Raw genomic sequence first — 13,459 nt, forward strand, 5'->3', positions numbered from 1 at the left:
TGTACAAGATACAGAAATGGAGGGGAAAAAAAGTTGAATATTTCCAAAAATTGTACTGCTGTAAGCTGTACTAACCTCTTAAACAGGAGGTTAACTACTGTAATTTCTAACCGGTCATATTCCAGCATTACGATTCTGTATTTTAAGAGGCAATATAATATCTCTTTTCCTACGCTACTGGCTGAACATGAGAGATTATGAACAGTGCCGGATTTAGGCCTAGGCAACCTAGACACTTGCCTAGGGCAGCAATTTCCAGGGGGGGGGGCGGCATTTTTCCTGTCTGTCTCACTTCCTTTTCTTTCCATTTTAATTTTACAGTGAAATTTATTTAAAAAAAAAACTTGTTGGTAAATCTTTTCTAAAGTTTATTCTTGAACACCTTGTGGAAGTCGGATACTGTTTTGTTATTGCATTGCCGTGGTCGTGGCGAGAGTAAAAGGAAAGTGTGCAGCTGCATAATTACCGCCCCTGAGCACGAGTTCTACTCTTTCAGGGGCGAGCTAAAGTTTTTCTGTATATATTATATTTTATGTTACAATTATTAGCAAAATAATAAATAAATAAATAAATAAATAAATAAATAAATAAATAAATAAATATTGTAATGCCGGTATCACGTTATTATACCATGAAACTGCTTAAATTTAATTGCTTGTCGAAACAAGAATGCATTGTTGAAAATCAAATTGGATGTGTGTTTATTATACATACTAGGTTCAAAAAGTTCCCGGAATTTGCTAGCATCATAGAAACAACGTACTTTAAACACTATTCTACAGCATTCCCTTCAAAATAGTTGCCTTCCGCAACAACACACTTTTGCCAACGCGTGTAGAGTTCCTGGAAGCAGGCCTGGAAGCCATTTTGTGAAACCCGTCTTAGTGCTCTCGTCGCGTTTGCGATAACCTCTTCAGCATTGAATCTCCGTCCTTTCAGATGACTTTTCAGACGGGGAAACAGAAAGTAATCAGGTGGTGAGAGATCAGGAGAGTATGGTGGGTGATCCAAAGCAGTTATGTTGTGCCTGGCAAGAAAATTCTTTACAATAATTGCGCGATGAGCAGGTGCATTGTCATGCATAAGGAACCAGTTGTTTTCTACCCACTTTTCTGGACGTTTCCTTCTCACTGCGTCCCAGAGGCGACGGAGGGTTTCTACGTACAATTCTTTCGTTACAGTACGACCTTCTGGAATGAACTCATGGTGCATGAGACCCTGAGAGTCGAAGAAAACTTCCAACATAACTTTGCTTTAAGTGTGCTTAAATGCGACAGGCTCATGTCAGTAGATTTACTGGCATGTGAAAGAACTCCTGCGGGACAAAATTCCGGCACATCCGGCGATGCTGATATAACCTCTGCAGTTGCGAGCGTCGTTAAATAAAACATAACATTTAAAATAACTTTGCCTTTGGAAGTGTCCCTAGGAAATTTTTGCTTCCGAGGAGATGTTTTCGATTTCCACTCAGATGACTGTCGTTTAGGGACTGGGTCGTACAAGTAGCACCAGTTTCATTTTGTTTAAAAAATCACCATCTTCATCAGCCATACTGATCATGTCCCCAGCAAAACACAGAACTTGATGTTTGTACTTTGCTCTGTGGACATAATTACAAAATGCGACGAACAAACAAAACACTATGAAAAACAATTGCCTACAACTCAAAACCAATAATTGCCATTATCAGCAAACTTTAAGGAAATGACATCATGAATGTTACCAACAAAACAAATGTATAATATCCCTTGTTATATATTAATACGAAAAATGGTAGTAAAATTCCGGGAACTTTTTGAACCTAGTAGTATTACCGCTGTGAATAGTAACTAAAACTCTCAGTTAAATTTCAAATATAATATATCGTCAACAATACTATTTAGGCCTAATCACTTTCCATCATGTGCACTATATAATTCGACACGAAATGTTTATTCCCCAAACAGCTGGAGTTTATTTTTAAATTTACTCTATACTTACTCTAAAAAGGGGTCTAATATATGAGTAAATACGGCATCTATGAGCGTATGAATTCATTTTCCATTTAAGCTGCTAATGAAACTGCAGATAGTTCTGGAATGAAAGGACTTTCTTTCACTCCGGAGAGAAAAGCACTCACGGATACGTACCTCTAAAGCCAACAATGTATGTGTTTCGATAACGCTCTGGGAACTAAATTGAAAGATAAACGTTTGCAGACCTTCTTGAAAGCTTAACCAATCATGTAACTCCCGTGGTTTATAACTAGTTTCGAGCTGTATTGCGTTCTTTATATTTTTTTTTTCTGTTAAAATTGTGATTTATAAGCGGCGTATCTCGTAATTCCCCATTATTTTCAGTGAATGCTTCCCCGATGTATGGAGACTGTCACATACTGCACCGTTCTCCCCTTTTTGTGTTATTTTAGGCCACGTAAAAAATATGGTCTTGCGATTATAGACCATGCAGAGTGCCGTCCAACAGGGGCGCGCTCAACTTTTATTTAAAGGGAGATGTACAGCTCTCATTAGCGTAGTCAAGCTGTTTATTGCGCATCCTAACTACAATGAGAGTCCAGCATCTCGGCATCATGCAGGCCCTACAATAACACCAGAATAACCCCACTTCTAAGTTTAATGCCCCAATGTTGGAATATTTTAGTACATCTTTTCACTTTTACAATCCGCTTATATCTGCTATTGTAATACAGCAAACTGACATTACTGCCATTAATTTCACGTATAAAAACGTAGGTTTTATGTCATTTTCCTTGCAATTATTTCCAGCTGTAGGCCACTGAGTGAACTGTGAGTTGTGCCGCTGTTGTTCCCAGGCTCAGGATTAGTTAATAATCGAGGTGAACACAATGCAAGTCCTTGTAATAGCATCAACACAAAAGAGCTATTAGTGATGACATGGGCCTGTAATTACCCTCCTCCAATTTGCATTACACCAGGAATTTTAATATTATGGCAAAGTTTTTTACGCATTAATGGAAGTGTGTCAAAACTGTTATGCTGAAATTTGGAATAAAGAATGGTACGTAGATTACTATAATGTAGGCTAGAGGCGTGCTGTGTGATTTAATCAAATTCCAAATTTTACTCATTTCGTAAACTCTTTTTCCTGCAAAAGTGAGATTACCTTAACAAATAGGAATCTAGAATTTTATAATATTAACCACGATAGTATTTTTAATGTGACATAAGTAACAAAATACAGTTAAAAATAATATCAGAATTCAAATTCACTAGTACACGAAATATCTAAAATTGCAATTAATTCAATATTATCTATCCATCCATCCATCCATCCATCCATCCATCCATCCATCCATCCATCCATCCATCCATCCATCCATCCATCCATCCATCCATCCATCCATCCATCCATCCATCCATCCATCCATCCATCCATCCATCCATCCATCCATCCATCCATCCATCCATCCATCCATCCATCCATCTATCTATCTATCTATCTATCTATCTATCTATCTATCTATCTATCTATCTATCTATCTATCTATCTATCTATCTATCTATCTATCTACATATCTATCTATCTATATCTATCTATCTATCTATTTACTTCTTCTGGTAGAGTTAAGGCCATGAGGCCTTCTCTTCCACACTACCAGAAGTAAAATACATATTGAAACAATGACAAAAATAGGAAAATTCATACATAAATATAAAAATCATTTTCATTCACATTAACAAGCTTACACGGGCTATAATAAAATATTAACTAAACAAGATACATAATTAAGTTATTTACAATTGAATCACTGATTGGAATAAGGAAGAAAGTCCAATTTTTTCAAAAAATAAGCTGAGATATACATTTTTTTCTTGAGACATCCACCCATCGATTAGTGGAAAAAGGAAGAATCTACCAGCAATAACAATGAAGTAACAGTCTGTTAAAGTTTTCAATTAGTGGAATAAGGAAGAATGTCCGGACTTTCTTCCTTTTTCCAATCACTATTGTAAGCATCACCACCAGATGTCAGGTAGGAAGTCTGTCTCTCGTTTAATTTGCTAATATTGCTGTCAGTGTGATTGTAAGTTAGTTGTCTGTAAATCATCCATAGCAACATGATAATGAACAAATACAACGAAGAAGAAAGAGAGTAAGAAATATTGATGAATGTGTAAAAGAAAAACGCAAGATAGCTAAATCTTTAGGAAAATAATACGTAACTTCAAAAGGAGAAGTTGTGCCAGCAAAACGGCCTGGTCCATCATGAAGGTAAGATCTGTTATTTGGATATATTTACACTGCTAAATACTTCTGTGAACATAATAGGAAATTTTATGACAATTTTTATATTTTTTATAATAACAATTATAGTAATTTACTGATTAATTTTACAGAAAAACCCTATAGTAAGCTTTGATTCCATGTATGTAAGGATCCATATAAGTGAAAATGACTTAAGAATAATGCCAACTGTAGTGCAAGCAACTTTAAATATAAAGCGGTTCAATATTTTAATAAAATAATTAATAAAATGCAAACCACGTATCATAGGTAGATGCAGTTCTGTACACTTGTCACTATTAAGCAGATATACCAGTGATCAAAATTTGGTGAATCTAGCTTCGTAAGTATGGTAGTTATTGGTTTCACTGTTGTGAACTCTTAAAACTAATGAACTTCGAGATATTTCAGTATAGTGTCCCCTTATATGCGGAAGCCGGAGAGTTTGCACGAGGACTGCAGTTGGAAATGTTTAGATTGATTGTTATTTTATTTGCAACAATGTTGTTTTCGTTTGTTACTTGTAATTTATTAAGTTCTTGTTGCTGTAATACCTATAACTGTGACGTTTGTGAATGAGTGCATTGAACACTTAAATGTATATTTATGCTGTAATAATTTTAAATGAAGTTTTTATACATTAGTATGTTGACTGACAATAATGTTCTATAATGTAAGAAGATCCTTTAGACGTTTTTGTCCTTCAAATTAAAAATATCTGAGTTTTACTTTAAATATTCCTATCCCTAGCGTGTTGAAAAGGAATAACAATGGCGGCCGACTCGGTGATTGCGCTATTCTGGTATATCCACGGACTCTGCATTATTCCCGGTGATCATGCCATCTCTTGGCTGGTAACGGCTCCTGCAAAACCCGAGCGTTCCCAACTAACCTCACTGTAGATGATTTATCACAATTTACATATAAGAATTATTATACCCAAAACCTTTTTGGTGGAGTTTACACATGCAGTTACTGGGTACCCCAATTTTTTGGCGGAATTAGAAACTCCGAAGAGAATGAATGAATGAATGAATGAATGAATGAATGAATGAACGAATGAATAAGTGAATGAATAAATGAATAAATAAATAAATAAATAACTAAATAAATAACTGAATGAATGAATAACTGAATGAATGAATGAATGAATAAATGAATAAATAAATAAATGAATAAATGAATAAATAATTAAATGAATAAATAAATAATTAATGAATAAATGAATAAATAAATAAATGAATAAATAATTAAATGAATAAATAAATAAATAAGTAAATAACTAAATAAGTAAATAAATAAATAAATAAATAAATAACTAAATAAAAAAATAACTAAATAAATAACTAAATAAATAACTGAATGAATGAATGAATGAATGAATAAATGAATAAATAAATAAATAAATAAATAAATAAATAAATAAATAAATGAATAAATGAATAAATAAATAAATAATTAAATGAATAAATAAATAAATGAATAAATGAATAAATAAATGAATAAATAAATAAATAAGTAAATAACTAAATAAGTAAATAAATAAATAACTAAATAAATAACTGAATAATTGAATGAATGAATAACGGAATGAATGAATGAATAAATGAATAAATAAATAAATGAATAAATAAATAAATAATTAAATAAATGAATAAATAAATAAATCAATTAATGAATAAATGAATAAATAAATAAATGAATAAATAATTAAGTGAATAAATAAATAAATAAATAAATAAATAAATAAATAAATAAATAAATAAATAAGTAAATAACTAAATAAGTAAATAAATAACTAAATAAGTAAATAAATAAATAAATAACTAAATAAAAAACAACTAAATAAATAACTAAATAAATAACTGAATGAATGAATGAATAAATGAATAAATAAATAAATAAATAAATAAATGAATAAATAAATGAATAAATGAATAAATAAATAAATAATTAAATGAATAAATAAATAAATGAATAAATGAATAAATAAATAAATGAATAAATAAATAAATAAGTAAATAACTAAATAAGTAAATAAATAAATAACTAAATAAATAACTGAATAATTGAATGAATGAATAACGGAATGAATGAATGAATAAATGAATAAATAAATAAATGAATAAATGAATAAATAAATAAATGAATAAATGAATAAATAAATAAATAATTAAATAAATGAATAAATAAATAAATCAATTAATGAATAAATGAATAAATAAATAAATGAATAAGTAATTAAGTGAATAAATAAATAAATAAGTAAATAACTAAATAAGTAAATAAATAAATAAATAAATAAGTAAATAAATAAGTAAATAAATAAACTTAATTACTTACAAATGGCTTTTAAGGAATCCGAAGGTTCATTGCCGCCCGCACATAAGCCCGCCAGCGGTCCCTATCCTGTGCAAGATTAATCCAGTCTCTATCATCATACCCCACCTCCCTCAAATCCATTTTAGTATTATCCTCCTATCTACGTCTCGGCCTCCCCAAAGGTCTTTTTCCCTCCGGTCTCCCAACTAACACTCTATATGCATTTCTGGATTTGCCCATACGTGCTACATGCCCTGCCCATCTCAAACGTCTGGATTTAACGTTCCTAATTATGTCAGGTGAAGAATACAATGCGTGAAGTTCTGTGTTGTGTAACTTTCTCCATTCTCCTGTAACATCATCCCGCTTAGCCCCAAATATTTTCCTAAGCACCTTATTCTCAAACACCCTGAACCTATGTTCCTCTCTCAGAGTGAGAGTCCAAGTTTCACAACCATACAGAACAACCGGTAATATAACTGTTTTATAAATTCTAACTTTCAGATTTTTGGACAGCAGACTGGATGATAAGAGCTTCTCAACCGAATAATAACAGGCATTTCCCATATTTATTCTGCGTTTAATTTCCTCCCGAGTGTCATTTATATTTGTTACTGTTGCTCCAAGATATTTGAATTTTTCCACCCCTTCGAAGGATAAATCTCCAATTTTTATATTTCCATTTCGTACAATATTCTGGTCACGAGACATAATCATATACTTTGTCTTTTCGGGATTTACTTCCAAACCGATCGCTCTACTTGCTTCAAGTAAAATTTCCGTGTTTTCCCTAATCGTTTGTGTATTTTCTCCTAACATATTCACGTCATCCGCATAGACAAGAAGCTGATGTAACCCGTTCAATTCCAAACCCTGCCTGTTATCCTGAACTTTCCTAATGGCATATTCTAGCGCGAAGTTAAAAAGTAAAGGTGATAGTGCAACTCCCTGCTTTAGCCAGCAGTGAATTGGAAAAGCATCAGATAGAAACTGACCTATACGGACTCAGCTGTATGTTTCACTGAGACACATTTTAATTAATTGAACTAGTTTCTTGGGAATACCAAATTCAATAAGAATATCATATAATACTTCCCTCTTAACAGAGTCATATGCCTTTTTGAAATCTATGAATAACTGATGTACTGTACCCTTATACTCCCATTTTTTCTCCATTATCTGTCGAATACAAAAAATCTGATCAATAGTCGATCTATTACGCCGAAAACCTCACTGATGATCCCCAATAATTTCATCTACGTACGGAGTTAATCTTCTCGAAAGAATATTGGACAAAATTTTGTACGACGTCAACAAAAGTGATATTCCTCGAAAGTTACCACAGTTGGTTTTGTCCCCCTTTTTAAAAATAGGTACAATTATGGACTCCTTCCATTGTTCTGGTACAATTTCCTGTTCCCAAATAGCAAGTACAAGTTTATAAATTTAGCTATGTAATCCACTTCCACCCTCTTGTATTAATTCTGCTGGAATTTGATCGATACTGGAGACTTGTACTTTTTCAGATTTTCTATCGCAATTTCGACTTCTGAAAGCGTGGGTTCGGCTATAAATGGCTCAGCAGTTTGTATTTCAATTTCGTCCCGATCATTTCTATTTGGCCTATGTACATTTAGTAGTTGCGCAAAATAGTTTTTCCATCTGTTTAGGATTGATGGAGAGTCTGCAAGCAAGTCACCATTCTCATCCTTGATCACGTTTACCCTTGGCTGATATCCGTTCTTAAATTCCTTTATACCCTTATATAAATCTCGAATGTTTTTATTCTTACTATTTGTTTCTACCTCATTCAGTTTTTCCTTCAAGTAACCTCTCTTTTTATTCCTAAGTGTACGACTTGCTTCCCGTCTTTCATTGAAATAATTATCTCTCTTCTCCTCAACTGGATCCTGTAAGAATTTCAATTTTGCCTGTTTCCTTCTTTCTACTACCATGCAACAATCTTCATCAAACCACGGTTTCTTTTTCTTAGTTTCATAATAACCTATGCTCTGCTCAGCTGCAATTTTGATACTATCTCTGATATTTTCCCATACGCTTTTAACATCTAATTCTTTCTCAATTCGTCGGAACTTTCTAAAGTGGCAAACCTATTCGAAATTTCGACCTGGTAATTTTGCTTAGCTTCCTCGTCCTTTAATTTCAAAATATTGAATTTAGTAATATTAACTTGTTGCTCTACTCGCTTGGCTACTGATAATCTTTCTCTTAATTCTCCAATCACCAAATAATGGTCAGAATTACAGTCTGTACCCCTGAAAGTTAGAATATCTACTATACTAGTATGTCTCCGTATATCTATCAAGATGTGATCTATTTGGTTGTGTGTCAATCCATCTGGAGAAGTCCAAGTATATTTATGTATATCCTTATGGGGGAATGTTGTACTTTTGACAATTAAATTTTTCGATGTGGCGAAGTTGACTAATCTAACTCCATTGTGACTGCTAATTGAGTGTAGGCTCTCTTTTCCAATAGTTGGTCTAAAAATATCCTCCCGTCCTACTTTAGCGTTGAAATCCCCCAATAAAATTTTCATCTGATATCTAGGGAACTGATCAAATAAATAAATAAATAAATAAATAAATAAATAAATAAATAAATAAATAAATAAATAAGTTAATAAACAAGTAAATAAATAAATAAACAAGTAAGTAAATAAATAAATAAATAAATAAGAGTTGAGTATTCCAAAATATAATTTATTAAGTCTGCGGCTGGAATATTTAACATGATTAGTAAAATAGAAGGTAACAGAAACGAATGGCTTTAACATCTGGCAAGAATGGAGGATCACAGAATTAAAAAAAAATGTGTTACTCTAAAAGCCACAAGAAAGGGAAATGTGAGCAGTCCAAGACTGGAATGATTAGATCAATAATGTTCCAATGGAGACGGAAGGGCCAATCGGATCATGACTTGATGATGATGATGATGATGATGATGATGATGATGATGATGATGATGATGATGATGATGATTACTAGTTCGGTGTTAATATTTTTCCAATTTAATTACGAAAATTATGAACGCTTATAGAGTGATGTATGGTGTTTCTTGACTCCCTTTTGCTGGGAAACACGATCCGGGGATCAAACCAAAGTCCAAGACCGAGCGACAGACCATCATACCACAAACCAAAAAATTCAGCTCTATGTGCGCTAATAGACTAGCTCCGCTCTTCTAATTAACCTCAAAACAGACGGAGGTCGGCTGAAAGCTGCATTACCGGACTGCTGTAACCACTCAGGCATAATCCGGCCGAGGATCGGATTCGGGCGGGCACTCCCCACAAACAAGTTTAATGTTGGGGCAGTAGGGAGAGTGGCCTCCTACAGTATACTGATGTTTGTGACGGTTAAGACTAGTAAACAAGAATAGTAGTTATACTTTATGCGAAGTACAAAGATATTGCAATGCAGAAATCGATTCGCAGTTTTCACGGTAATCTAATTTATCAGGATATTAATACTAAAAAGTGCTAAGAAGCATGTCTATCTGTCTGTATACACAGTCACATCACATAATTATTGGATGGATTTGTTACTTTTCCGGCACTTTTTAGTTCACAGATGTTTTCTTATTACAAATTTATTTTTACATCTTCACAGACAAACACACAAACAAAGAAACAAATAAACAAAGCAACAAACAAACAAAAAAGAAACAAATAAATAAAATAAATAAATAAATGAAATAAATAAATAAAATAATTAAATAATTAAATAAATTAAATAAATAAATAAATTAAATAAATAAATAAAATAGATAAATGAAATAGATAAATAAGTGAAATAAATAATGTATAAATTGTTAATTTATCTTTAAAAATGGCTGAGATGTATTTATTTGAGTGAATTATTATATCACGGTACTTTTTAAAAATTGAGTCGCAATTTTTTCATATACTGATCTCGAATTTAATCTGTTGTTGCTAATGAGATTTCTACATCAAAAATAAAACTTGGGCGGCAATTATGAAAAAAAAAAAAAAAAATCAAATTTCACCATCCTCTTCCTTTGAGTTGTATTATGCTTACAATTTGTAATAGTTATCTGCTTACCTGAACGTTCTTCGAGAAAAAGTTGTTGGTGAATATATGGAGGGCACTGAAGTTGCGCACCTGGTCGAACTCGAAGACGAGCTCCACGTAGTGGTTAGGGAAGGAGTCGTTCCTCCACGCCACCCAGCCGTTACCTGCGAGCAAGAAGCCAGTCGGTAACCACTTGACACTAATCTGAAGCTACTGAGAGAACAGACGCTGAAGTTTCGTCATCGACAGCTCAAGACAAGACAATCTGCTGCTTAACAGATGAGAACACAAACCCTCTATCACGGTTGATGAGCAGCTACGTATCTAACGACGGTGCCCCCTTATGAAGGTTATTATGAACCAATACTTACTTACTTACTTATGGCTTTTAAGGAACCCGGAGGTTCATTGCCGCCCTCACATAAGCCCGCCATCGGTCCCTATCCTGTGCAAGATTAATCCAGTCTCTACTATCATATCCCACCTCCCTCAAATCCATTTTAATGTTATCCTCCCATCTACGTCTCGGCCTTCCCAAAGGTATTTTTCCCTCCGGCCTCCCAACTAACAGTCTATGTGCATTTCTGGATTCGCCCATACGTGCTACATGCCCTGCCCATCGCAAACGTCTGGATGTAATGTTCCTAATTATGTCAGGTGAAGAATACAATGCGTGCAGTTCTGTGTTGTGTAACTTCCTCCATTCTCCTGTAACTTCATCTCTCTTAGCTCCAAATATTTTCCTAAGCACATTATTCTCAAACACCCTTAATCTCTGTATGACTTGAGGCTTTCCCGGCGTTTGATGTAGAACAGTTCTTCTCGGGTTCTCAGCCAGGTGAGTTGGAGATTTGCTTCCAAGCTTTCGATGGCTAGCCCTGAAGAAGATGGCAGAACTAGCCATCGAAAGCTTGGAAGCAAATCTCCAACTCACCTGGCTGAGAACCCGAGAAGAACTGTTCTACCCTTAATCTCTGTTCCTCTCTCAAAGTGAGAGTCTAAGTTTCACAACTATACAGAACAATCGGTAACGTAACTGTTTTATGAATTTATAAATTTCAGGTTTTTTTTAGAGCAGACTGGATGAAAAAATCTGAACGAATTCGGATTCGAACTCTGCTTTGGTTGAAATGAGCCTTTGGTAGAAGAGATCGTAGGGCGGAGTTTTCTAGAGTCTGGGCCTCAATTGCCCCTCCCCTGAGTTTAAGATAAGAAAATAATAATTTAGTTCTACTACTACAAAAGAATCGTAAGAACTGTATCTACATTTAATGTTTTACATTCATAAGTGCTTAAGAAAAAATAAAATACGAGATTTCTTGGGACTAATTCAGGAAATTGTTTGTGGCAGTGGCATATCATCCGGTAAAGACTTGTCCCTGCAGAAACTCACAAAAAATCTGGCGTTCCCTGTTAGATGGTATTTCAAAATTAAATTAGGTGACCTCTCTTCAGACATGTAGTCTCCATTCATTTCTGTAATGGTGAAATTATTTGTCAAGAGTCGGTTCGACTTTAAGTTGTGATAATATTTCTGTGTTTGTTTTGTGATCCTGCCATGTGAATTTTGCTGCCCGCCTCATGAATTTCATCAAATTTTCAGTACTCAAAAATGTATTTCCCCCTTTATATTTCGAAGTTTTTACTCGCACGTAAAAAACTGGAAATATTGACATCTTTTAAAGGATTTAGTTAATAAAAAACAGACAAGAAATATTTTAAATTCAGAAGAAACTCATTGTACGATATCAGGAAGGCTTCACTGCATATATTGTCATGGTGGTTTTATTGAGAGTCGCAATGATCTTCCGTTATAATAACACAGGAGCAAGTACAAAAAAATAGGAAGCTATGGAGAAAAGATCGGTGGTAGATGCAGCAATTAATAAAGTGCTGTCTTCTCTTGAACGAGTGCCAGTAAGAACAGACAGAATGCTACTGAATTGAAGAAATTAATTTCTTTTTAACGGAAACTGCACAAAAAAGAAAGACTTCATGCCAAGAACTTTCTGATTTCAACGGCGACACTCAGTTTGGTTGCTATTGTCTCTTGTAGATTTTATCGATACAACAAAGTGAGTCTATTACCGATGTCAGAACTTCACAGGCTTCTCTTTCTTGAGAGCAGTAAATCAGGAATTACATGGGATTCCACTTAGACTTGACTATAAAGAAATTAAACGACTTTTTGTTTCATTTTATAGAAGCCGAATATTTTAAAATATAATTCCACAGAATACTTGGCAACAGTAATACAGGATAATGCACAAGTCAAGTTACTTAGGAAAATTGTTTTGGTTTTATTTCTTCGATTATGTTCAGCAATAGGCCAATTTTTACATTAATGGCGAAGTCAATAATCAAAGTTGCCAGTATTGGAATGATACCATTATTGGATGCTAACTCTGCAGTCTATGAGATCCGGAAATAAGATAGCTGCCATTCAGTTCTGTGTTAATTAAGATCTTAAGAAAAAGAGATAGATTCTAACTCTCTAGTTAATGAGATCCAAAAATAAAGAGATAGTTACCATTCAGTTCTGTGTTAATTAAGATCTTAAGAAAAAGAGATATACTATAACTCTGTAGTTTATGAGATCCAAAAATAAAGAAATAGCTAGTGTTAATTAAGATCTTAAGAAAAATAGATAGATTCTAACTCTGTAGTTTATGAGATCTAGAAATAAGGAGATAGCTACCATTCAGTTCTGTGTTAATTAGGATCTTAAGAAAAAGAGATAGATTCTAACTCTGTAATTTATGAAATCCAAAAGATAGCTACCATTCAGTTCTGTGTTAATTTTTTTTTATTTTTTATTTAAGTAGGTTATTTTACGA

The 13,459-nt window shown here is 33.4% G+C and overlaps 1 protein-coding gene across 2 annotated transcripts in view; it reads right to left on the reverse strand.

Annotated features, from left to right (window-relative positions):
• LOC138693018 (discoidin domain-containing receptor 2-like) overlaps nucleotides 1-13,459 on the reverse strand; it is a 1,708,097-nt gene that overhangs the window by 155,766 nt on the left and 1,538,872 nt on the right. For both annotated transcript variants that reach the window (XM_069816529.1, XM_069816528.1), the window contains exon 10: nucleotides 10,653-10,786. In XM_069816529.1, the coding sequence (XP_069672630.1) occupies nucleotides 10,653-10,786 (134 nt within the window). The remainder of the gene's footprint in view (nucleotides 1-10,652; nucleotides 10,787-13,459) is intronic.

The sequence above is a fragment of the Periplaneta americana genome, chromosome 17, assembly GCF_040183065.1.
Source record: "Periplaneta americana isolate PAMFEO1 chromosome 17, P.americana_PAMFEO1_priV1, whole genome shotgun sequence".
In the NCBI taxonomy this organism is placed as follows: Eukaryota; Metazoa; Arthropoda; class Insecta; order Blattodea; family Blattidae; genus Periplaneta; species Periplaneta americana.